The 26,326-nt window shown below is 56.4% G+C and overlaps 1 protein-coding gene across 1 annotated transcript in view; it reads right to left on the bottom strand.

The window, feature by feature from the left end:
• Positions 1-26,291, bottom strand: part of GRIK5 (glutamate ionotropic receptor kainate type subunit 5) — a 51,096-nt gene extending 24,805 nt beyond the window's left edge. Inside the window, exons 1-12 of the mRNA XM_034639009.1 lie at positions 25,969-26,291; positions 22,408-22,536; positions 21,964-22,128; positions 19,674-19,771; positions 19,412-19,577; positions 17,320-17,498; positions 15,801-15,854; positions 15,538-15,699; positions 13,852-14,004; positions 13,355-13,459; positions 13,138-13,245; positions 3,813-4,016 (exon numbers count right to left, since the gene is read on the bottom strand). Of these exons, the coding sequence (XP_034494900.1) occupies positions 3,813-4,016; positions 13,138-13,245; positions 13,355-13,459; positions 13,852-14,004; positions 15,538-15,699; positions 15,801-15,854; positions 17,320-17,498; positions 19,412-19,577; positions 19,674-19,771; positions 21,964-22,128; positions 22,408-22,486 (1,473 nt within the window). The 5' untranslated portion in view covers positions 22,487-22,536; positions 25,969-26,291. The remainder of the gene's footprint in view (positions 1-3,812; positions 4,017-13,137; positions 13,246-13,354; positions 13,460-13,851; positions 14,005-15,537; positions 15,700-15,800; positions 15,855-17,319; positions 17,499-19,411; positions 19,578-19,673; positions 19,772-21,963; positions 22,129-22,407; positions 22,537-25,968) is intronic.
• Positions 26,292-26,326: the final 35 nt, after the last annotated feature.

Here is a 26,326-nt window from a genome sequence, read left to right as displayed (position 1 = left end):
AAGCCGACCCTGCCTGACCCCTAACGAGCTCATGACTGTCGTGGCCACAGTGGACGCGGCTCAGACCCTCCCTCGGGGTTGGCCGAGCACGCTGGTGGCTGATGGCTCTCAGCTCAGTGGGTGGAAGAGCCTCCCTGAGGACGGCCCCCTCCGATCACAGGTCGGTGGGGCGTATAAAGGCCTGCCCCCTCACCTCAGCTCCAGAGCTGCCTGGGGGACAGCTGAGGCCCAGTCCTGGCTGCATTGCAACCCCGCGTCTCCCTCTGCCCAGGCCCGCTCCTTTCCTCCTGCACAGGGCTGGTTTCTAAGGGGGCCTCCTGCCCGCTAATCTCCATCTACTTCCCCGGAACACCCTAAAATAGCTGCTTTGTCCTTGAGGGCGGGGCGGAGGGCACAGATTTTTATCCCGGGGGTGGGGAGGTGCTCTGGCGACAGCATGTGAATGACAGGTCAGACCTGCACTGTAGAAGACCCTACTGCAGGACAACGCAGAATGGTGAGAGATGGGAGGTCAAGAGGTCGGTGAGGAGGCTGGGAGAGGGGCCGGGCCTGAATGCACCCGGCGGCATGAGGACAGGGAGAAGGCCAATTCCAGCAGTGGCCACTGGGTGGAGTGAACGGACCATGATTCAAGACCGGCCTGGGGACCGATGGGGTGACTGGGGAGATTCCGGTGCCCTGGGCTGTCTTCCATCTGGAAGTCACTCGTCAGCTCCAGGCCAGCCTGATGGAGGCCAGCCCTGGCTCTGCCGGTCACTAGCCATGTGGCCTGGACATGGTACCTTGGTGTCTCGCTATTAGAGAAAACTGGGCTAATACCAGGCCCTCCTCATGGGGTGGCGTTCATACAGTTCAGAACGCTTGGGCAAGGCCCTGGCACAGGGTGAGTCCATCATCCTGTCCACCCTGAGCTACCCAAGTACCTGCTGGGGGTCTGGGAAGGGCATTGGGTCAGACACACCTGGCTGCAGCCCTGCGGTGATGGGGGCAAGTCCCTTCGCCTCTGAAACCCGGGGCAGCAGTGGGAGGACAGCGATTGTCAGGACCTTTAAGTAACACTTGAAAAGCCTCTGGCATGTGGGGTGGTGTTGCCGCCGCTGGGAGGCCGTGGCGAGTATCCGCCTGAAGCTCCGTGTACTCAGCAGTCCCACGGCAGGCAGGCAGCTGAGCCTCTGCACGGCCAAGCCCCGCCCATCCTTCGCGCTCCCAGCCTGCTCCTCCTCCAGTGTTCTCTCCCTAAATGTCATCGCCCTCACCCAGCTGCCGGAGCAACTTGCAACGGAGAGGCTTGGTCCTTTCTCCCGTGTCCCCCGCCCCATCACCAAGCCCTGGCACTCTCAGCCTCCCCGTCTCCATCCTTGCTGTCCCCCTACCTCCCTGCAGGTCATCCTGCCGCCCCACCCCAACCCCACTGATTCTCCTTCCTCACTTGAGCCAACTTGACACCTCTGGGGCGTGTGCCATGAGCCCCCTGCTGACAGCCAAACTCTTTAACCCTCTCCATTAGAGCAAGGCCAGGCCTGGCTATTGTATCCCCAGGGTGTAGCACAGGGCCTGGTATACAGCAGGGCCTCAGTAAATGCTAGCCAGCTTGAGAACAGACAAACACATGAATGTATGCGTGTGCTGGCCGTGCCGGTAGAAATAACATTAATAAGAATGTGAATAGGGCACATGCTTACAGTACCCACTACCTGACAGCCACCTGTTTTAAGCCCCAGGAATAACTCGCTTCATGCTCAAGATGGCGGTGTGTACTAGCCACTATTATGTCTCCAATTTTACTGTTGAAGACACAATGTCACAGAGGGGTTAAGGAACTCGCCCAAGGTCACACAGCTAGTATGCAGCAGAGCCAAGGTACAAACAGGACTCAGGATCACAGTCACAGCAGCGCATCAGGAAAGCTCCGGCCTCTGGGCTACGCTAGCCCCAGACACCATCCTGCCGAATCCTCCAAATCCTCCGTCCATGCAGCGGGGCAGGCCTGAGGCTCTTCCCCAAGGTCAAGCGGCTGCAAAGAGGACTGTTCCATTACTACTTCATTGATGGAGAAACTGGCGTCCGATTTACAGTGACTCTGGCTGGGGGCTACTCTCCTGCCGTCTGCCTATTTCCAGGGACCCTGACCAATGGTTCTGAACCCACGTGACTGAGGACCAGGATGTGGAAGTCACAGGGAAGCCGGCCAGTCAGGTGGATGCCGGGCCGCCAGCTCCCCGTGCCCCCTGCCTTCTCGGATTCTGGCTTCAGGCCCTTGAAACCCACCCGGGACAGAAGCTTCAAATAGGCTCCAGCAGCAGGGGGGGGGGGCGGCAGGGGCAGTGCCTCAGGGCCTGCTCATGGGGTGGGGTGGGAGAAGCCTAGCCACCAGGACCCCAAGGACACCCCCAACCCTGCCCCCACCACAGCTATTCTGCTTTGTCTCGGCTTCTGAGGGTGCCTTTAATTGGGGGGGGGAAAGAGTTCTGCAGTCAAAACAGCCTTTGAAAATCAGTGCCCTAAGGAATAAATGCCCTTGTCATTCAAAGTGGCCTTCTCAAGTCTACCCTGGTGACATTCAGGGGCGTGGATGCAGTGAATTTTGGGATGGAAGAGACAGGAGGGTGAGGATCCTTGATGCCCTCAGCCAAGTCCAATGTCAAGGCTTCCCTGACTGTTGGTGGCCATAGGTCCCTGCTCTGCACACCTGCCCTGGCTGGCTGGGGCCTGTGTGTCTCCCATGGCACAGCCCTGCCTCCAGGCCCTCGCCTACATGGTTTCTCCTGCCTGGAACAAAAAGAGGGACTACATATTGAGATCCCCTGCCTCTGACAAGCAACATGGGTGGCACTGTCCCTGTTCCCTGAAACCCTCAGGACAGACTTGAGAGGCATCATTATCCCCATGCAAAGGAGGGAAAAAGAGAGGTGAAGGAAAGAGAAACAACTCACCTGAGCATTCAAACCCAGACTGGTTTGACTCCAAAATATTTTTTCCACACCACCCTCACCTCCCACCTCCCACACCTCTGCCTCTCTCCCTCCTCCCCTTCATCCAAATCCCACCCACACTCGGGGCCCTTCCAGGGTACCTCACTCTCTCTCACCCTGACTCCCCTTCTATAAATGCCATTTCCCCTGCTCCCATACCCCCTTCACCTTGCTGACTTCTTCACACCCTTTAGGAATCTATTTGGGGGTCGCTTCTCCTGGGAAGTCCTCCCTGGACCGGCTGGGTGAGGAGCCTCCTCTGGGTGCCTCCTCGTAGCTCTGAGGGTTGTCTTGTGGTCATTTGCTTTCCAGCATCCTAAGGACACCCTAACCTTTTGAGAGCACGGTCCAGGTCCACTGTGTTCACCACTCTATACTATGCCAGCATGGTTCAAGGCACACAGTAGGTGCTCAATAAACACCTTGTGAGTGAGTGGACTTGTGAGTCCAACAGGTAGCCTCGATGTCTGCAATGTGCCAGGCCCTCCTGGTGGGTGCTGGCCACAGGGCACAAGCGAGCGCCATCCCGGTCCTCCCGGCCCAGCCTTGCCTCCGGGAGGAAGACTGTTTCCACCTCTACGGTCACTGTTCAATTCTAACTCCATGTCTTTTTCATCCACCCAAAAAATCCCTGAGCACCAACTGAGCCAAGGGGATGCTAGGGTAGCATGTGGTAAACAAGACACAGGAGGTGAGGCATCGCCTGTCATCCCCCCGCCCCGTTGTTGGGCACCTGTAGTTATGCACCAGCCTGGTTGAAGTGCCACTGACGGCTTGCCTGCCGGCCTCCCCATGCCCACCTGGGCCACGGCCCCTTCCCCAGACCCGGCCCAGCCGTACCCGGTTGATGAGCTCGCCGACCATGCCCGTCCAGGAGCCGTTGGGCTCGGGCGCCCCGTACAGTCCATCCTCCACCAGCCGCAGGCGGTAGCGGAAGCGCAGGAGCTCGGCCAGCTCTCGCAGCATGTCCACGCAGAAGCCCTCGAAACGCTCGTTCCCAGACAGGGCCTGGAAGTTCGGCCGGCGCATGACGTAGGGGTTCTCCTGGGAAGCAGCAGAGAGGCGAGGTCAGACACTGGGCAGCTAGGGGCTGCCTGGGGAGACCAGAGCCCGGGCTGTGCCACCAGACCAGGAATCCGCCTCCGCGTGGGACAGACTCACCGCATCCGCTCCTTGCCTACAGGTGCTCAGAGTGGGGAGGAGGCCCGCAGACGGGTCTCCTGATGCCGCCCCCCGCCCCCCCGCCCCGCAGATCGCAGGGAGCGGTTTTCATCTCCGCCAGCCAACCCGATGCTCTATTGTCTCAAACTCAAAATGCCTACCAGGGAGGCAAGTAACCTAAGAGTGAATCACACCGGAAGGAGATTGTGCCAAACTGGAGCAGGGGCTTTCCAATTTCTGACCGTGATCCACAGTAAGAGATGTCTTACTTTGCAACGCAAGTCGTATGTGCACGCGCACACTTAAATAGACTTTGTTCCGCAAAAGTGTCCTTACCCTAGTGACTAAAGGCAGCAGACCCTGATTACGTTCTGTCCTGCCCTGGTTCACTTTTTTTTTTAAGATTTTATTTTTTAAGTAATCTCTACATCCAACACGGGGCTCGAACTCACAACCCCTAGATCAAGAGTCACATGTTCTACCGATGGAGTCAGCCAGGCGCCCCTCTACTTCACTTTTCCCCATGACCAGTAGCAACCCACTGAACTGAGTTGATGAGTTAGCAAGGGATCACGGGGTCTGCCCCACCAGGACTGAGCGCCAGCCGACACCACTATGAGGGAAGCAGGCCTGAGATGCCAGATGGCCCAACGTCAAGAATTCTGGAATCCTCGGCTGTTTTGCAAAATGTCCTGATGATAAAGGTTAACAACAATTCACATTCTAATACCAGTTCTGGTAATGCTTTGCAGGCTAAGCAAACACCTCAGACCCCACACAGGTTTGCTACCCTGATGCTTTTTTCTGAGGGGTTCCAGCAAACCTTACCGACCCCCAATGCACTAAATGAGCACAAAAGCAGAGCAAAATGTGTCACGGGCTGGTAAGACAAGGCATTATGAAGATGACGTCGACAAAAGGGAATCTTAATCTTGACAGAGTTAGTGTCTAAACGGGTGTTCGCATAGTGTCACTTCGGACTGAGGAACAAAGGAAGTTAGGACTTAGGACACAGTGGGGAGGGCTCTGGCAGGAATATCCAGGATGGCGGCCGCACACTGAGTACCTGCTGAGTGCCAGCACCCACCCCCACCGCCCCTCAAACGGATCCCTTTAACTCCTGGCAAGTGACCCTATACCAGAGGCGTTATCAGACTCGTTTTACACATGTGGAAACTGAGGCTCTCGGAGGTCAAGTGAGGTGATTTGTTCCCCAGTGACAGGTACGGTGAGGCCGAGTCTCAGTATAGGTTCTGGATTTGTGGACCACACCAAGCCCCACAGCTGAGGGGTAGTGGGATGGAGGGAAGTCAGCGAGTCCTTCTCTCTCTCCACCAAGCTGCCTTTCCAAGCCCCAAACTGTGGAACGGGGAGTAGGAATGTGAAATGATGCTAATAATAGCATCAGTAGCTAGCATTTCTTGTAGGCTTGCTGTGTGACAGCTATTCTGTCAGCGTGGGAGGTCGGTATTATTACCCGTTTCAGAGATGAGGACACCGAGGTCCCAAGAAGTGAAGTCGTAAGTGGCTGAGATGGACAAGCTGGGCCGACTCCAAAGCTCTGCTCTGAAGCCCTGTGCTCGACGGAACTCAAGTGGACAGAATCCGAGAGTGACGCAGGAGAAGCCAGACAGATGGGGACCTAGGCCGGGTATCAAAGCTGGATAATCAGAAATCAAGACTTCTCCAGACTGGCACCGGCATTAGACCTGGGAGGCACTCCCCCCAAGCTTTCCCGACATACCGAGCAGGGAACCGAAGCTCAGGGAGGTCGAGGGTCTCGTCTGAGGCCACGCCGCAGAAGCAGGGCAACGGGGAAGGGAGATGAGTCAAAGCTGGGACTCCAAACCTGGGTGCGTGCACTGTGAAGGGGCATATTCCTCCCACCAAGGCCCAGATGATCTCCAAATCCAAGGCTGAGGAACTTGGCTTGTGGGCTTCGATTCAAGGCCTCAGCATCGGGGTCTGAGCTTGCAGAGTCAGAAACAGGGACTGGGGCCCATGACCAGAACTCGAGCTCAGAGAATAATGATGTAGGACTCAACACAGAGCCCCGGACCATCGGAAGCAAGGGTCTGATGGAGCCTCTCCTCCGGGGTTTTCCAGCTTGTTCAGAGAATCTTCTGCGGAAGCACCGCAGACAGACAGTGGGCTGGTGCGAAGTCTGACTCTAAGAACCCATCCCACAAATGGCCGTGCATCTGCACACGCCATGTACGCCCAACCGAATCACAGCAGCACGGCTCCGAGCAGGAACAAAGGCTGAGGCTGCCTAATTTGGGACAGGTTAAAAAGATTATTGATGTCATCAAAGACTCCTAGGCAACTCCTAAAATAACAAGTTCTATCGGATATATTAGGAGGAAAAAGGGGAAAAAAAAAAAAAAACCAAGCTACAGAACAACGTGTACAATATGCTACTCTTTGTGAAGGAAAAAGTGAGGACGTGCTTGTATATGCATAGAAATTTCTGGAAGGATGTGGCCTCTGAGGGAAAAAGTGGGTGCCTGGAGCGGAAGGAGCCTTGGCCTTCCTCTCCTCACCCCCATGTGCCCTTTGAATTCTATTTTATGTAGGTTCTTTTGCGTCTCCCCCAATGTGATGAATTTTTTTAATTAAAATTTTTAATATTAAATATTAAAATATTTTTTAAACTTTGAAGTAGGATTTTTAAGTGTATATGGAAACATGAATTGGTCAAGAACAGTCAGAGCGATCCTAAAGAAGAAATTGGAGGATTGACCCTATGAGGTATTAATACTTAATTTAAAGCTATGGTATTTGAGACAACGTGATATTAGAGCAAAGACAGACAAATTGACAATAGAAGAGAGAGCTTAGGGGGTGGAGGGGCGCCTGCCTAGCTAGCTCAGTCGGAAGAGCATGTGACTCTTGATCTCAGGGTCATGAGTTTGGGTCCCACACTGGGTATAGAGATGACTTAAAATCTTAAAAAAAACAAAACCACACAAAAACACGTGAAATAAATGTGTCCTGCCCTCCCATACTTCACATTGTGCATCAAAATCAATTCCAGGTGGATGGTTGATCTCACTGTAAAAGGCACAACGATTAAGTTTTTTGAAAATGAATAGAAGACTATCTTATGTCCTTGGGGTAGGCAAAGAATTCTTAAATTCTAAAAGCATTAATCAAAAAGGGGGAAAAATCACGGATAAAACTGACTTAAGTAAAATTAGAAATCTTTTCATCAAAAGATTGAGAGTGCAGAAGCAAGCCCCAAAGCACAAGGTCTTTGCAAGATGTATACCCAGTGAGGACTTGTATCCAGAATACATAAATGAACAAATCGATAAAAAGGTCACATGTCCCAANGAATACATAAATGAACAAATCGATAAAAAGGTCATATGTCCCAATTTTTTTTTTTTTGATTAAAAAAAAAGACTTGAACAGGGGACTTCCCAAAAGAAGAGTGTCAAATGGCCAATAAACGCAAAAAGGTGGTCGACTTCCCTGTTAGGGAAATGCAAATGAGAACCACAATGTGGTCAGTCTGGGGGCCATGCGGGTGCCAAGCTCAGGGCGGCAGGGCAGACCGAATGACATGAGCAGAGGGCTTGGCCCAGCACCGAGACGGCAGCCACGGTGGGGGCTAGTTTTATCCAGGATGCAAGCTCAGGAGATCATGCCTTTCACGCCGGGAAGCCAGGTGGCTTTCTCACCTCATGCGACCCCCCCACAGCCCTTCCAGGTGGGATTATGAGACCCATTTTACAGATGAAGGTATAGACCAGCTGAAGTGGTAGTGGGCAAAGTCAGGAGGAGAGTGAGGTCTGACCAACCCCAGTGTCACCAAAGAGAAGAATGAGATGTCCCAGCATGATTAAGACAATCACGGGGACCAAGGAGTGTTCTGGGAAACCTCTGCAGGAAGGAGCAGGGCTGGAGGCTGAGGGAAGGCCCCACACAGCCTTGCCTCTGTGGGCCTTCTTTTGCACCTTAGCTTCCTTGTGGGGCCTCTGTCAGTCTTGGTCCCAGTCACCCTTTCAACTGCAGACCAGTGAGCTCCACCCCAGAGACAGCCCCACCCCTCCCCCATCTCAGACCTCCTCATGTTCACTTACTCCCAGCCTCTCTGCCAGCCTCAATACCCACATGGGCTTCTCCTCCCTCTTCCCACAGCCCCTGCAAGCTCGGGCCTCGCCTCCCGACCTGGAGCACTTCTCCTCTCTGGAGCTTTTCTCACATCTAGATCTGACCCTGACCCTTCCCGCTCAACACTGCAAAGGCTCAGGGAAGGAATAACTGCACCCCCCAGACACCTTTCCCCTCTGTAGCCCCGCAGGCTCTGGGCCACCATTGTGCTTGCTAGGTGCCAGGCACTGTTCTAGGCCCCGCGGACAGAGTAGGGAAGAAGGCAAAGCCTGACCGCCTCTTGTCCCTGGCACCCAGTTTGTCTCACGCCAGAATCCCCGAATGCCTGACATGGGCCCCGCCCACGAACCCAAGTCAGAAAACATTAGAGAATGAATGGGTATGTCCAGCTGTGCAGACGAGGTCGCTGCCTCCACATCCAGTCTGGCAAATATCTCCTAAGGCCCCTGCTCTTAAAGCTCATGCTTCTTGGCATGTCCAGCCCTTCCTTCTTTGTGCACGCAACTCCTACACAGCTTCTAAAGCCCTGTCTAATGCCACCTTCTTTGTGAAGCCTTCTTCAAACCTTCTAAAGCTGAGTCAGTCCCTCCTTTCTATGGGGGGGGGGTCCCCCCATTACCCTGTGTTGGAATGATTGTGTCCAGGTCAATCTCCTCCATCAGACTGGCATCCCCTCTCCCAGCGCCACTCAAGAGTGAGAAAACCACAAGGCCACTGTGACTATTCACATGCATCCAGCACTTGTGTTAGGCCTGGTGCATAGAGGCTTCAGTAAATATTTGTGGAATGAATGAATGAATGAATGAATGAATCCATGCAAAGAGCAATGAATGTGAGGAAGAGAACCACACTGGCTCACGGGCCTTGGGGAAAAGGGGAGACAGGTGTGAGGAGGAGATGAAGCCTCCAGGGTCATGACTCGTCTCTCCTGACATCCCCTCCCTGACCTCTGTCCCTGCCCCCCCCCCCACCGAGGACCCCATCTCTTTGGGCCCAGGAAGCTTCTGGGTCTGACCACACTGCCACAGGCACGGAGGTGTGACTTCTCCCAGCCAGCCCGGCCTGGCCCTCGGGGCCCCTCGCTGNATGAATTTTTTTAATTAAAATTTTTAATATTAAATATTAAAATATTTTTTAAACTTTGAAGTAGGATTTTTAAGTGTATATGGAAACATGAATTGGTCAAGAACAGTCAGAGCGATCCTAAAGAAGAAATTGGAGGATTGACCCTATGAGGTATTAATACTTAATTTAAAGCTATGGTATTTGAGACAACGTGATATTAGAGCAAAGACAGACAAATTGACAATAGAAGAGAGAGCTTAGGGGGTGGAGGGGCGCCTGCCTAGCTAGCTCAGTCGGAAGAGCATGTGACTCTTGATCTCAGGGTCATGAGTTTGGGTCCCACACTGGGTATAGAGATGACTTAAAATCTTAAAAAAAACAAAACCACACAAAAACACGTGAAATAAATGTGTCCTGCCCTCCCATACTTCACATTGTGCATCAAAATCAATTCCAGGTGGATGGTTGATCTCACTGTAAAAGGCACAACGATTAAGTTTTTTGAAAATGAATAGAAGACTATCTTATGTCCTTGGGGTAGGCAAAGAATTCTTAAATTCTAAAAGCATTAATCAAAAAGGGGGAAAAATCACGGATAAAACTGACTTAAGTAAAATTAGAAATCTTTTCATCAAAAGATTGAGAGTGCAGAAGCAAGCCCCAAAGCACAAGGTCTTTGCAAGATGTATACCCAGTGAGGACTTGTATCCAGAATACATAAATGAACAAATCGATAAAAAGGTCATATGTCCCAATTTTTTTTTTTTTGATTAAAAAAAAAGACTTGAACAGGGGACTTCCCAAAAGAAGAGTGTCAAATGGCCAATAAACGCAAAAAGGTGGTCGACTTCCCTGTTAGGGAAATGCAAATGAGAACCACAATGTGGTCAGTCTGGGGGCCATGCGGGTGCCAAGCTCAGGGCGGCAGGGCAGACCGAATGACATGAGCAGAGGGCTTGGCCCAGCACCGAGACGGCAGCCACGGTGGGGGCTAGTTTTATCCAGGATGCAAGCTCAGGAGATCATGCCTTTCACGCCGGGAAGCCAGGTGGCTTTCTCACCTCATGCGACCCCCCCACAGCCCTTCCAGGTGGGATTATGAGACCCATTTTACAGATGAAGGTATAGACCAGCTGAAGTGGTAGTGGGCAAAGTCAGGAGGAGAGTGAGGTCTGACCAACCCCAGTGTCACCAAAGAGAAGAATGAGATGTCCCAGCATGATTAAGACAATCACGGGGACCAAGGAGTGTTCTGGGAAACCTCTGCAGGAAGGAGCAGGGCTGGAGGCTGAGGGAAGGCCCCACACAGCCTTGCCTCTGTGGGCCTTCTTTTGCACCTTAGCTTCCTTGTGGGGCCTCTGTCAGTCTTGGTCCCAGTCACCCTTTCAACTGCAGACCAGTGAGCTCCACCCCAGAGACAGCCCCACCCCTCCCCCATCTCAGACCTCCTCATGTTCACTTACTCCCAGCCTCTCTGCCAGCCTCAATACCCACATGGGCTTCTCCTCCCTCTTCCTACAGCCCCTGCAAGCTCGGGCCTCGCCTCCCGACCTGGAGCACTTCTCCTCTCTGGAGCTTTTCTCACATCTAGATCTGACCCTGACCCTCCGCTCAACACTGCAAAGGCTCAGGGAAGGAATAACTGCACCCCCCAGACACCTTTCCCCTCTGTAGCCCCGCAGGCTCTGGGCCACCATTGTGCTTGCTAGGTGCCAGGCACTGTTCTAGGCCCCGCGGACAGAGTAGGGAAGAAGGCAAAGCCTGACCGCCTCTTGTCCCTGGCACCCAGTTTGTCTCACGCCAGAATCCCCGAATGCCTGACATGGGCCCCGCCCACGAACCCAAGTCAGAAAACATTAGAGAATGAATGGGTATGTCCAGCTGTGCAGACGAGGTCGCTGCCTCCACATCCAGTCTGGCAAATATCTCCTAAGGCCCCTGCTCTTAAAGCTCATGCTTCTTGGCATGTCCAGCCCTTCCTTCTTTGTGCACGCAACTCCTACACAGCTTCTAAAGCCCTGTCTAATGCCACCTTCTTTGTGAAGCCTTCTTCAAACCTTCTAAAGCTGAGTCAGTCCCTCCTTTCTATGGGGGGGGGGTCCCCCCATTACCCTGTGTTGGAATGATTGTGTCCAGGTCAATCTCCTCCATCAGACTGGCATCCCCTCTCCCAGCGCCACTCAAGAGTGAGAAAACCACAAGGCCACTGTGACTATTCACATGCATCCAGCACTTGTGTTAGGCCTGGTGCATAGAGGCTTCAGTAAATATTTGTGGAATGAATGAATGAATGAATGAATGAATCCATGCAAAGAGCAATGAATGTGAGGAAGAGAACCACACTGGCTCACGGGCCTTGGGGAAAAGGGGAGACAGGTGTGAGGAGGAGATGAAGCCTCCAGGGTCATGACTCGTCTCTCCTGACATCCCCTCCCTGACCTCTGTCCCTGCCCCCCCCCCCACCGAGGACCCCATCTCTTTGGGCCCAGGAAGCTTCTGGGTCTGACCACACTGCCACAGGCACGGAGGTGTGACTTCTCCCAGCCAGCCCGGCCTGGCCCTCGGGGCCCCTCGCTGAGGCTGCTAGAAGCGTCTGGTTCCCCGTCTGCAGGCCATCTGGCCCTCCACAGCAGGCTCACTGGCCCTTCTCCAGAGGGACACGAGGGCCACATTAGATCGGGAGTTCCCCGGGGACCGAGAGAACAGCTCTGTGCCGCATGGCTTGAGGGGGCTGTGGCATCCTGTGGCACCCGTGGCCATCCTCAGCATCCACAGCTGTGAGCCGGCACAGCTCACACACTCACCGAGGGGCTCCCACAGACAACGGATGCCAGCACGCCCGGCACTTGGCTGCTCTGCAGGGCACGGCTGCCTGGCACACCGGCCTCCAGGCCCAGCTGCTCTGGGCCACCTCCTGCTCACCGGGTCCTGTGCGTCACCCCCATCCTGACCTCCTGGTGGCCCGTTGTGCCCGGCGGGAGGCGGCAGGATGAGGGGGAGAGGGCACAGCCTCCAAGCATGTCCCTCGGCTCCAGCGGGGATTCGCCCTGTGACCTGTTCCCTCACCTTCGAAATGAGGAAAATAAGACAAGCCCGTGGAGCGGCTGACAGGTTTATAAAGCAGCGCCTGGAAAGGGCCCGGCACAGTGGCTGGTGCAGAAGGGGGTGCTCCGTATGTATTCGCTGACACATGAAGACCCCCTGGTCTCCCACCTGCTAGCCGCAGGAGCAGCACGCACAGGGGCTCCAGGACCACGCCCCTGGCTCAAGTTCAAGTGCGAAAGGGCTGCGGGTGCAGAGCACAGGGGCTAGGGCTCAGGCTCTGGAGCCTCAGGGACGTGACTCCCGCCCTGGCTTTGCCCTGTCCTCGCTGTACGACCCGGGGCAAGACGCCTCGCCTCTCTGAGCCCTGCTTTCCACAACTTCAGGGTGGACATGAAGTTGTCACATGTCAACACCCTCAGGTGGCAAGTGTGGCAAAATGACCACTCTAGTGATGGTGACTTTCGGAGGCCTACCCTGGACCAGCACCGGGGGGCGGCGCCCTGCCTGCGTGGCCCTAGGACCTCCCCGTGACGCCAGTCATTGCCACGTGCACCGTGCAACAGCTGGTTGGCAGAGCCTGTGCCCTCCCCTCTTCCAGTGGCAATGAGGCTGGTGACACCTTGGCCACAATCAGGAGTTACTATGTGCACGGTCACACTCCCTGCTGGTCTGCGTGCTGCGTGAGCCGAGGCATCCCCCTCACCAGGACCGGGCTGGGGCACTGCTCAGCAAAGGCCCCTCCACCCACTGCCTGTCCCCCGCAAGGGCCACTCACCAGAATGGTCGTGACCACCAGTGTCTTGTTGGCCAGCGTCTGCGACAGGTTGATGTCCAGGGTGGTGGCATTCATGGCCAGGGTCCGGTTAGAGTACCATACCCCGATCTGGAGCAGAGAAGGTGCCATCAGCACGAGCCCGGCCTGAAGACGCCTCAGGCCTCTGGGCCTGCCCCCAGCTCATCGGGACTCTGGAGGTTCCCTGGGGCCTGCTCACCTCGCGGTGGCCCTGCCGGGACTTCTCCAGGATGCGCAGGGTGTAGTTGGTCCTCTGCCCTTTGCTGTTGAACTCGACCCGCCCGGTCAGCCCGTCATACTCTACCTAGCAGGGTGGGAGGCGGGCAGAGGGAGGGGTGGCAGGAGCCCAGAGGCACAGGCGGGAGAGGCCCAGAGGGGAGGAGACAGAGAAGGAAGAGACAAACAAGAGAGGGAGAGGGACCAGGGAGGACCACAGTTAAAAGAGAAAGACAACATGCCAGCAAAAGAAGGGAGATGGGACAAAGAAGCAGGGAGAGGGCAGCGCGGACGGGCAGAGGAAAGCCAGGAGGGGAGAGGCCATGGAAAGGAGGAGGAAGAGGCCCAGAGAAAGCAGGAGAGGGGTGGGGTTGGTAGCAGGGGAGAGGGCAGAGGGGCCACAGGGAGGACACAGTGAGTGTCCCAGCCTGAGACGGACGGCCCTGCCCCCCCCCCCGGCCCGCCCCGCTCCCAGCTCACCATGCGCAGGTAGTTCATGAGGCTGGTCCCATGGGGCCAAATGTTGGCCGACGTACAGGCCAGAGGCTTCACGCCTATCTCTTGGCTGCGGTTCAGCTCCCGCACGGCGCTCACCACCACGTGCACGGCGTCAAACATCAGGGCCGCCGACAGCTGGGGTGGGGGGCAGAGGTGGGGCAGGAGGGGGAAGAGGCAGCTTAGCCTGGGCGCCCCAAAGCCCCCGTGGTGCTATCCCCGAGCCCTCAGACAACGCCCGTCTCTCCAGGAACGTGGAACCAAGCAGGCCGGCAGTGAGGACGGGTCTCTGGGGGTCTTTCTCGGTGAATCAGATGGCGGGGGGAAAAATGTGTGTGCTTCCCATGCCTTTGTGGGAGCAGCTCTCCCCAAGTCATGTGGCCACAAGCCTGTTTGGGAAAGGGCACATCAGAGAGGGTTCGCCTGGACGGCCAGCTGGGTCACCTCCACAGGGAGATGTCTGTGGGCTTGAGGGTGTGTCCCGGCATCTGCGTGGCTGATGCAAGTGCGGGAAGAGGGCCACAGACTGACCGTTGGGGGGGAGGGAGCTCATGTATGCAGGCTGGACACACACGCCTGTCTGTCTATACACAGGGTGGGTGTGGCATCTAGAAGGCAGGCGAACATCACAGTTGTGAGCCTGGGCCTGGACAGCAGGCAGCTCTGAGCTGGAGGCCTGGCTCTCCTATTTCCACCTCAGTTTCCTTCTCTGTAAAATGGCGATAATTGTATTCTCTGCCTCCACGTTCTAGTGTGGGGATCAAACAAGATAATGGGCACACGAGCTCAAAACTGCCCAGTGCACGGTGAGTGATACACGTCGGGCACCGCGCTGTGGCTGACGACACCGGGCATGTGCATGTGTGTTTGTGAGGGTTTGTCTTTGCTGGGTTGGTGTGAGGGTCTGAATAGCTGTGTTGTGGAGACAGGGGCAGGGGTGCACACGAATGCAACTCTGCCCGGGCAGGTCCGTGACGCCCAACAGCCTGGCTCCCTGTCCGTGTGTGGGTCTGGCCAGGGAGAGTGCCTTGGTGTCTTGGCATATGACTACGTGCCTGTGAACAAATACACGTAGGTATGCGTCTTTGGTATGTTTGCATTTATTCAACATATATTGTTGGACCCCTGCCCTGAGCCAGGCTGATTTAGGTACTAGGGATACAATGGTGAGCAACACAGAAAAAAACCTCTGCTCTCATGGAACTTAGTCTATTTACCCGTATCTGTACCTAAGCAAAATACAGAGCAACTCCCATGGTGATTAGATATGCAAGGACGGGTGCTATGGAGAAAAATTCAGTGGGGAAGGAGGCTAAATAGTGGGGAGTTTCTCTTTTTTAAGATGGGGGGCCAAGAAAGGTCTTATAATTGAGGGAACGTTAGAGCACTGACCTGGCAATGAGGGAGTGAGTCGCTAGTTCTCTGGGGAAGTACATGCGACACAGCGGGAGGAGCGAGTGCAAAGGCCCTGGAGTGGGCGTGTGCTGGGGCCACAGAGGCACCTGGAGGAGGCCAGTGTGGCTGGGGCAGCATGGGAGGTGTCACATGAGGCCTCACAGCTTGTACTCGGGAAGCGAGTGGGGGTGCCAGAAGGTTCTGCGCACCATCTGCTCAAGGTCTAAAGGGGCCCCCAGAAGAGTCTGTGTGCCCAGGAGGAGGACGAGTGCTCACCGCAGGACCCGGGTAGGTGCTGGCTTCGCAGTTCTCCCTCCAGGACATGTTGAGGCTGCGCACAAACTCAGGGTAGAAGGGATGTGAGGTGTTGAACATGGAGAACCCCAGGATATTGGAGGTGTCCTCCACAATCCCGTCCAGGTGCAGGATGGGGAAGTCCTGGGACCGAGAAGAAGGGGTGAGGCCTGGGGCCAGGCCCCACGTGGGGCAGACACCATGGGAGGGGCGTGGGGGCCAGAGGGGCTAGATGGGGTACGCACCATGGTGGTGAGGATGTACTTGTAAAATGCTGAGGTCATTCCCAGCTCGGAGGCCTGGAGAACATGGGGTGGCACGGAGGTGGTGGGAGAGACAGAGACCCACAGGCAGAGCCGAGGAGACGCCGAGAGAGAAAGAGAGATTTAGAGACAGGCCTAGTGAAGACACCCGTGGGAAACGCAGTAAGAGACACCCCGAGACAGAGACAGGGAGGAGACGCGTGGGGGCAGAGGGAGACCTCGGTCCCTGATATCGCGCCACGTGGACAGGTGCCCCAGGTGGGATGAAGCTCTCGGTGGAGGAGAGAATGGCACCCGCAAATGCCCTCATCCCTTTTTAGGGCACTTACAAGACTGCCTTCTGGAGACAGGCAGGCAAAGGGACGCCTTAGAAACAGGGACGGCCGGGAGGGTACCCTGAACCTTAACCTTCTCCCTGAGCTGCCCCAAAACCGCGTGGGCTGCTACCATGTACCACTCAGCCTGGTCACGGGCCAGATAACCCTCCCCCGCCCCGCAAGCTTTAAAAGCACGTTGCAGGGCTTCATCTGGAATCTCAAAATTCATGTGTGGAGCCCCCTTCTTCACAGTCCTCGAGGAGAACAAAACAAGAAGGCCTCTCCCTGCCAGGGGTGCAGAACCCTGTCCCCGTTACGGTCATTACAACACTAAACGGCACCAGCCTGTGTTGCCGGAGTGGCAGGAGCTATCATCCTGAGCGTCAGGGAAGTACAGGCTCGAAAGGAGAGTGACCACCGGTCACTCGGCTCACGGGACCCGAGCCCAGGCCTGCCTCCCTCCCAAGCCCGAAATCCTTTCTCTAAGTCTTCCTGCCTCAAGGGCCCTATGGATTCTGTCCACACGTCTTCCTGTACGCTATGATCAGCAGTGACATATGGTTTTAATTAAAAAAAAAAAAAACTGGAGAAAAATAAATAATACAGATTAGATTGAATGAATTAAGAGCCGGGAAGCAATGCATGATGAATGAATGTGGGTCACCGCTGGAGGGCATGTGGCGGGTCCGCGGGGGAAGGTCCCGGCACTATAGCCCGCCTGGGTGCCCTTGAGCCAGTCCATCCTCCCCTGCCCCGGGACCCCAGATGCTTCAGCCACAAAATGATTATCACACCCCACCTCAGGGTAGGTGGGAGCCAAATTCAATTGCCTCCATGCGACAGGACAGGCACTCAGTGAAGATCACAGGGAGCTCCCCCTGCACCAGCGTCTCCTCTGGGCCGGGACACGTCCCAAGTGCTTCCTGACCATTCACCCGCAAAGCCGCGCAGCGACCCACTGAGGCAGCAACTGCGCAGTCAGGGAAGGGGACTCTTCGGGGCCCGACAAGGGGTGCAACCTGGAAGTGGCTGAGCTGACTAAACCACATGCCAATCATCTGCACATATGAAGCGGGTCTCCACGCCCCACAGGACCACTGAGGCACGCAGGCACGGGATGACTCGCTCTGTCACGCCACGTTTCTGCCCCGACACTGTAGGGAATCATAGCCTGGGGGACCCACCTTACGGAGGATGAGGTGGGAGATGGACGCATTGGCATCAATGATGATGGTGGACACCTTGTCATCGCGGATCTCCTTGAGCAGCGGCGTGGGGTCCCGGCTGTCATCCAGCATCCTCACTGACAGCGTCTCCTTGGAGATGAGGAAGCCACGCACCAGCTCCTCCAACCGCAACAGGCCTGGGGGAGCCAGAGGGCCCGGGTCAGAGTCCATGGCGAGTGCCCAGCGTAGGGGAGCCTGGGAGAAGACGAGGGCTGCCCTGCCCACCACACGGTGGCTCTCCTGGGGGTACTGGGCCCTCAATCCTACCACCCTTCTGCCCCCTGGGACGTGTGACAGGGATTTCACAGTTCGCTCATGCAAGCCACATTCCACTCCTGCTGCCCAAGCCGCCACCAGCCTGCCTGGTGCTCAGGCCCAAACCCTACAGCAGCCTAGCCTCCCCGATCTCTCTCTCACCCTCACCCAACACGCCCAGGCCCCACCTGCAGAACACGGCAGAGTGCCGCGCCCCCACCACCACCCTGACCTAAACCACTGCCTTCCCTCATCTGCCCCCACATCTGTCCCCTTCACAGCAGCCATAAGCACGTAAAGCAGAGGTGTGCCTCCTCGTGCCCACTCTCATGGCTTTAGGCTCATTCAGAGTAGGGGCCCAAGTCCTCACAGCCTCTGGGCCCCACTCCCCCTTGCCCACCCCCTCGCCATCCCCCTGCCCTCACCACCTCACGCACACCGCAGCCACGCTCCTGTCCTGTGGCCTCTGTGGTAGCAGCACCCTCTTCTCCCAGACCCCCGCACAGCTCCCTCCCTCACCACCTTCAGCTCTTTACCCAAATATCACCCCCTCAAAGACATAATCACCACTCCGCTTGGGATCACACCCCCTTCCTCCAGCACCCCCAATCCGTTACCCTCTTCTGTTTGTCCGTAGCACTTACTACTTCCTAGCTCCTTCCATGAGAAAGCCGGCCTGACAAGGGCGGGGGGCCTGGCCTGGCTCACGCATGCATTGCTCTACCCCCAGTACCAAGAACAGTGTCTGTTTCTCTGAGGCAGGTGCTCATTAAATACATTCAGGAAGGCGAATTTCTCCTGGAGGTTACTGAGCATGGCCCTCTCTCTCTCTCTGGCTGCACACCCATAAACCCACCAGCCTACTGGACATCACTCTTGATGGTCTCGAAGATGCCTCGACCCTGACGTGCGCCTCGACCTGACTGCTCCCTCCTTCTCGGACAGAACCCAGTCAACACCTGTGCTGGCACACTCTCCCTTTTCCCTCATGACTCTCCTCAAATCCCTCCTGGCCCCTCTCCAGCCCGCTGCCACCACCTGAGACCTAACCAGCATGGCTTGGTCCTGCCTGTCGCTGTTCTCCCGGCCACACCCTGTGGCCCTCTCCAGTCTGTTCTCTGTGCTGCGGCCAGAGATCTTCCTGCGACGCACGCCTGGCCATGTCCCCTGCCACACCCTGTGTAGGAACCTTCCAGAGCCACCATCGTCTTCAGGCCGACACAAGGCCCTACATGATCACGCTTCCTGCACGTGCTGCTTCATGGTTCCCACACTCCGGCACCGGGCTTGCTGGGAGCTTCCTTGAGCCTCTCAAAGGGGCCACACTCCCCTGGGACCTTGGCCTCTGCCCTGCACATACCCCCCTCTCCCTGACCCCAACTCCTCCCCAACCTTCAGGTCCAGCTCCGAGGTCTCTTTCCTGGCAGCACGGGCTCTGAGCCTCTAGACCTGGTTAGGATTCCCTTCTGTGCTCCGACAGCACCCCACATGGTCACTGACAGAGCATGGATCACTCCGCGTCACAACTGCTGGGCTGCCGTGTCCCCCACTGGCCCTGGAGTGACATCGGGGACCACCAGGTACACACCCACCAGGGTCTAGCAGGGGCCTTGTACATAAGTGCCAGTCACTACCTGTTGATCAAACGATCTCTTTAGGGAGGTGGGGCGGGTCTGGGTTCCTGAGGGGGAAGGACTGTGGGGGACTAGGGGAGATTGTTTTGTGTGGGAGACTAGATCTCTTGGGCAGGGGGGAATTTGGGGGAATAAAAACAAAACATCCAGCTCTCCCTCACACTCGGCCTTGGCGCAGATGAGGCTGGCCGAGGGATAGTTGAAGGACTTGAGGATTCGGGAGACTGCCAGGCTGACGTCCTCATTGCTGGGGTACAGGCTGACAGACGCAAAGCGCAGGTACTGCAGGCGGGGTGTCTCCTCGGGACCCACCTTGACGTGGGGGATCTGGACAGAGAAGGAGCCTTGGCTTCCACCCTGTTGCCGCGCCCCCAGCCTCACCTCCCAGGGACCCACCCCTGCCCTGCCCCGCGCTCAGCTCACCTCCTTCTCCCCACAGATATGGCTCACGGTGGAGGCAGACGCAGGGCTGGAGGAGGGCCCCAGGACGGACACGACCCCCTTGGGCAGGATCTGACACACTGCCAGGGGTGGGAAGAGACAAATGGCAGTCAGGGGCCCTTCTCTCAGTCCCCACCTGGGCTGGGAGTGCCTCTGACACTTGGAGCTGCCCCTTGGCCACCCCAAACCCAGAGGCCCAATCCCCGACCCCACCCACTGCATTGGACAAGACAGAGAAAGATGGGGAGAAATGGCAAGAGGAGTAGGTAAGACCAAGAGAGAAACAAAGGAAGGACAAAGAGGAAAGAGCAGGAGCCTCCAGGCCGCAAAGCTAGTGCCTGCTTCCCCAGCCTCTGTCTCACTCCTCTTTCCTAACCATGCTACAACCTGGGGTATGTCCCACAGCCCCTCCTCCCCAAACCCACAGCCAACAGCCCCTCTCCATTCCACATCCCAAACACTGTTCTCCTGCATTCGTTTGCTCCTCTTTCTTCTGATTTCTTTCCCCTTAAACACGTGTGCATCTCAACACTGGGAGATAGAAGCTGTTGTTTTAGTCTGCCCAGTGCCCATTTTCACAGCAAAACCCTAACTTCTCCTCAGGGAACCATAGGTTTCCCAGAATTGGCTGGCACCCTAGCCAGTATCAGAACCACACTGTCCTGGCCACAGTGATTGGCACAGAGATGGGATGGGCTCAAACCAGGCCATCAAGAGCCTTCCCCAGGTTTCTGCTGAAATTATGACTAGGCTTGCTATCCTGGTAAGAGGTAAGTTTTAAGCTGTTGGGCTGGGATATTAGAGAGAGTATTCATGAAAATGAAGCCAACATAGAGGAGATCAGGGCCCACAGATGAAGACACAGAAATTCCTGGGACATCATTTGAGTGCCTGAATCAAGCCATGCCTGAAATTAGTCCCCAGGCCTTCTAGTATCATGAGCTGATAAGTTCTCTTTTTCCATTAAAGCAGCACAAGCAGGGTCTCTGCCACACCCAGCTAAGAGCATCACAACTAAATGCCTTACCTTCTTCTGAATGTGGTTCTTCTGTGCCTTCCACATTGGTGAAGGCCCCATTTGCACAGACCCAATGCTTAGAACCGATCCTTGCCTTCGATCCTCCTCTCAATAGGCAAATTAGTTACCAAGTCCTATCTCTTTTGTCCTCAACTTTTCTCACATCTGTCCCCTTCTCTTTGACCCCCTCCCTCCCTGCCCTACTTCAGGGCTCTCAACTCAGGCATGCAACAGCCTCCACTGATCACCCGAATCTAGCGTCCAGATTCACCTTCCAGAAGCCCAGCTCCCTGGGCTAAACCCACAAAGGCTCCCTTCTGCCTAGAGGTGGGGGTAGCATCTTTCAGCCTGCCACTGTAGGCCTCCTTGAACTGATCTGCCCATCTGCCCAGGCTCACTTCCTATTTCTCCATCACACTTCAGCCCAAAAGTCTCTCATGATCCTTCCAAACATGTCCTGAGTCCAGGTCGTCGGGACAGGTGCAACCCCACACCCTCTTCCTTGGCTCCATATGCCCACCTCCTGCACTCCAGCTCCAGACTACAGGCATATGCCTGGAACAGCATCTGCCTCCTCACCCTCCATCCCAGCTTCTCCCAGTTTGTGTTCTGTGCTGCACCGGTCAGAAAAGTAGAAGAAACACTGTACCCCATTCTTCCTCTCACTGATTTGAAACATACATGAATATCACAAAGGCTCTGATAAGTCCTGTAAGAAATCAACCAGTCTAAAACACACTGAAGACAGCATCTCCTGAAGGTATACAAACCCAGCATATCTGTTCAAGAGATACATATTAACAATCGCTCGATCTGTCAGGACCCAACAAATACTTATGCACCCCTACTATGTGGCTGCTGGGGTTCTACAGGGCGTACTTTGAGCAATGCCACTCCTTCTATATCCTGCTCAACTTTCAGAGCTCAGAACTTTAGTGCAGCCTTCTTCAGAGCGCCTTCGCTGTCCCTGCCCCTAAGGGCCCCGGCCTCACTGCCCAGGCCCGTCATTACTCAGCTCTGGGGACTGTGTCCCTGCCCAGCATGTCTTTCAAATGAGGCTCTCAGCTCCTATAGGGCAGGGCTGGTGCTGGAGCTCTTCCCACCTCCCCATGCCCAGCACCACCATCTCTGGGAAGGGAAAGGCAGAGCAGACATGAAGGAAGGAACAGGGGGAGCTAGAAAGAAAGCAGGCAAGCTGAGGAACAGACTACCAGCCTTCCGTGTCTCACCCCACACCCCCCCAGCCCTGCTCACTGGTGTCCGTGGTCTCGTACTGGCTGTCCCGCTGAAGCTCAAAGATGTCTACTTCCACCCGGGCCTTGGCTGGGACCTCGATGATCCCGTTGATCTGCTCCCGGGCCAGAGCCAGGGCCAGACGTTCACCGCGGCCACACACTGTCTGGTCGTCCAGGATTGCAGCTGAGGGGACACAGGGGTTGGGCACCAGACAGGTCCTAGCCTCCTGGGCTCTGAGGTGGGGATGGGGATGGGGATGCTGACAGGGGTCTAGGCTCCTGGATCGAGGGCTGGACAGAGCTGGGGGTGCTGGACTGCTGGGTCCAGGATGAAGGAGCTGGGGGCTGCTGTTCCTTGTTGCTAAGGGAAGCTGAGACCTGAAGCCCAGATCCCTGGGTCCTGAGGGACTGGGTTGCTCGGGAGGGTCTCTGCGGAGGCGGGGCAGGGGCTGTAGGGCCTCACCCATGCGCAGTGATGAGAGCACCTGGCAGCTGGGGCTGGCGAAGGCAACAATCAGCAGCAGCAGCAGCTCAGCCGGCATCTTCCTCCCCTCCTCATGGGGACGCAGCTGCCGCGGCCCCCACTCGCCACCTGCAGGGAGCCCCCCACCCATGGGGAGACTGCTGATACGGGGAGGCCTCAGAGCCCTTTGGAGGACTGCTAGATGGGGTGGTGACCACAGACCCCGGGACACTGTGGGTGAGCTCGGAAGGGCCCTGCCCTTGACAGAAGCTGACAATCCCGAGGGCATTGCTGCGAAGGAAGCTCAGGCTCAGAGAGCACTACAAGCAAGGAGCTCCCAGCACCGAGTGGGACCGGCACTGCTGGCAGACACTCACAGCTACAAAAATGGGGGACTCTCAGGTAAGAGCGAATTCCAGGGACCGTCCCTACTGCAACAGGAAACCAGGAAGTGCCACCCCCCACCCAGTCCCGCCCCTGTCTCTGGGCAGGCAGCTGTTACTAGGCAACAGAAACTGGCTGGAGAGGATGCCGTGGTTGCTAGGCAACCCCATCCCAGGCCTCACTTGCCACTTTCCTGACGTCCCTGGCTCCCACAATCCCATGGGGAAAGAGGCCTGGACATCCGGGGTCTGGAGGGGAGAGTATCCGGGAGTTAAGGAAACTTGGAAAGAGAGGGAATGATGGAGAGAGATGGAAACACACAGAGAGACACACAGATGGAGACAGATGGATGGATCCGAGGCAGCCAAGGGGCTAAAAAAAAAAAAAAAAAAGTAGAGAGAGAGAAGGGAGAAACAGAGAGACAAAAATAGGAAGAGAGACTGAGACAGAGAAAATACAAAGAGACTCAGAAAAGGGGAAAGAGTAAAACAAGCAGAAATACAAGAGAACAAGAAAATAAGAACAGAAAAGGGGGGGATTGAGATGGAGACGACAGAGAAGTTTCTGGGAGGTAAGGACAGGACTAGGAGGAAGAGGGAAGAGGCAAGAAGGCAGGGAGCCGTGGGGGTGGAGAAAGGGCAGGGAGAGGAGCATAGGGCAGGCAGCAGAGAGGGAAATCAAGGCACAAGAGAGAAGACAAAATGGAGAGAGGGCACAATCCCACTTGAGATGCCACAGAAGTAGCTGGAAGAGTGAGTAAGGCAGGGAGGGAGCTGCTTGACAAAGCAGGTGCCACACTGCAGCCCCCCACCCTGCTCTGGGGAGCTGAAGAGTAGGGGGAAACAGTGTATCTTTGCTCCCCAGAACGGCCCCATCCCAGGGAGTTAGAGCCCTCAGGGTGCCCCAGCCTTCTGTGAAACCCCCCTCCCCAGAGAAGGACTGAGTTTGGCTAGATGCAGTTTCTCCTGGCCAAGAGCCAGCCCCCAATGGAAGGGACATTGGGTTTCCAGAGGAAATGGTTAATGTGAATCTTAGAGTTCTGTGAGGTGAGCCCAGGGGTCTCCCTGAACCCCCACCAGACCCCCATAGAAGGGGGGGCTTGAGCTAGCGAGATAGCAGAATGAAACCTGCCAGGGGAAGAAGAAGGCACAATGCAATGCTTCGGACCATCCTTGCGGCCAGGAGAACCTGGCGCAGGGCAGCAGGAGACCCTATCAGTCCCTGCTCTGTCCCTACTCCCACCTGACCTTGAGCAGGTCCCTCTCTCAGGGCCTCTGTGAAAGGTGGGCTGGGGGTGGGAGGGCATCCTGGACAGGCTGGGGGCTCCAGATGATCATTTGGATCTGAAGTGAAGGCTTCAAGGGTGGAGGAGCAAGGCAAGTTGGACACCAGGAAGGAGAACTCGCAGGGGGAGGGCTGTGGAGGGTGGGGTTTGGAGAGAGGCAGGAGCAAAGGGGGGGAGGGTCATCCCAAGACACCGGGTGCTTCTGGGGGCAAATCGGGGAACAGAAACTGGAGGACAGGGAAGCCTGAGGGAGACAGGGGCCAGGAGGGTAGGGTCCCACAGGTGGCAGACATGGGTGGGAAAAGAAAGACAGAGTGTGGGGGCTAGGGTCGGGGGGCAACGGATGGACAAAGACATACAGAAAGGCACAGACAGAAAGACAGGCCAAAAAGAAGTAACTGGGGCTAACTGAGAGAGAAGGACATACACACGTTACCTAGAAGTGAGACACCAAAAGACACAGAGACAAGCCAGCCACCGTGAGGCAGGGAAGCAGGCAGGCCTGAGCCCCACAGGCCCAGACACTCAGGCAAAGCCAGCTGAAGATGGAAGCACGGCAGCCAAATGGGCAGAAGGAGCCGAGCGAGGGGCCCTGCCAGGGGAGGGAGACAGATAGGCAGGCAAGCAGGAGACATGGCCAAGGTGAGAAGGGAAATTGGTGAGACAAACGGGGTGAGGAAGGGGTGGGGGAGACCACAGGTGCAAGGATTGCAGGGAGGGGAAAAGTCAGAAAACTGAACAGGAAGAGAGCTGGGTGGAAAGAGAGAGAGAAGAATGAGTGTCAGAACCACACAGCAGATCTAGAGAAGGGGAAGGGGCCAGTGGGACAGGCACAAACTAGAAGAAAGGACAGTGAGGGCCAAGGAGGGAAATGAGGCAGGGAGGAAGACTGAGTAACCTGGAGGGGCACAGGCAGGGACAGGGCAAGCACCCACATAAGGGGGCCCGGTCCACATTGAGGTGCATCCACCCAGGGGATCTGAAGGACGGTGGTCGATCCCCGGAGCCCACAAACCCCAAGGCATGGGCAAGGATGAGGACCCATAGGCCAGGCCAGGACGCAGAAATGAGTTGAGGATGGGGGGTGCGTGAGACCACCAAGGAAAAGGCAAAGTGGACCCCAGAGTGGCTAAGGAGAGAGGTGTGAATCTGTGGGAGGAGGGAGGAAAAGTGAACAGGAAGACAGCCTCCAAGTGCAGGGGGAGAGGAGGAGGACAGGGGAGCAGGGCCACAGGCAGAGAAAAGAGTGGACAGAGAGAAGTGGACAGAGTGCCACACCTGGCGGCGTGGGCACCACCAAAAGAGCCAGACAAGAGACAGGGGAGTTTAGAGAGAGAGAGATCTCAACAGAGGGACACCAAGAGTTAGTCTAACAGCAAAGAAGAGAGAAGTTGGACAGAATCAGAGAGAGGCCCAAGACACACACGAAATGGAGATCATAAAACGGAAAGACATTTCCAGGAGTCAGAGAGTGGATGGGATAGGGATGGGCCCGTGGCAGGTGGAGAGGATGAGCCTCCGAGGAAAGAAGATAGGCGGAAAGAGAGAGAGAGAGAGAGCGAGCGAGTGCAGAGCCGGTCACCGCGGGACCACGGCTGGAGAAAGCAGGGGCGGAGACTGACCGGGAGTCCCGGACAAGGAGCGAGCCCAGAAGTAAGAGCCAGGCAGCCCCTCAGGACCCTGGGGGCTGGGGGCCGGGGGTGAGGCTGAGCTGTGCACCAAGAAGGGTGAGGAGAGGCTGAGGGGAACGACAGTTGGGAGATGGGGGACACGAGGCAGGGCCCTACTTGGGGAGGGGCAGGGGGACGTGGGGGCCCCACCAGGCGGCCGTGAGCCCAGCCTTCCAGGACCCAGGCTGTCCCCAGCCCAACCCCCGCCCCGCAGACACTCACGGATCCTGGTGGGACGGAGGGCTGGGCTCCCTCGAGGCCCGAGAAAGACAGCAGGGAGATGCTCTGGCGCTGGGTGGTGGTGTGGCCAGGGCGGGGGGAGAGGGCAGTCCACAGGGCCCCCTCCCCCGCCACCAACAGTGGCCCCCAACTAGTCCAAAACAGGGGGTCCCCAGGAGCAAGGAGGAAGGACAGGTGGAAGCGGAGAGGGCGGGCCGGGGCAGGGAGAAAGGGGAAAGGAGAAAATGGAGGAGAGAAGGGGAGAGAGGAGAGGAGGAAGGAGCAAATGGAGGGGAAGGAGGGAGGAAAGGAGGAAAGGAAGGTGAAAACGGAAGGGAGGGGGGCACAGGCAAAGCCCGGG

The sequence above is a fragment of the Ailuropoda melanoleuca genome, chromosome 12 (assembly GCF_002007445.2).
Source record: "Ailuropoda melanoleuca isolate Jingjing chromosome 12, ASM200744v2, whole genome shotgun sequence".
Lineage (NCBI taxonomy): Eukaryota > Metazoa > Chordata > Mammalia > Carnivora > Ursidae > Ailuropoda > Ailuropoda melanoleuca.
Note: the sequence above shows the minus strand (reverse complement) of the source record. Positions and strands in the feature narration are given on the sequence as shown.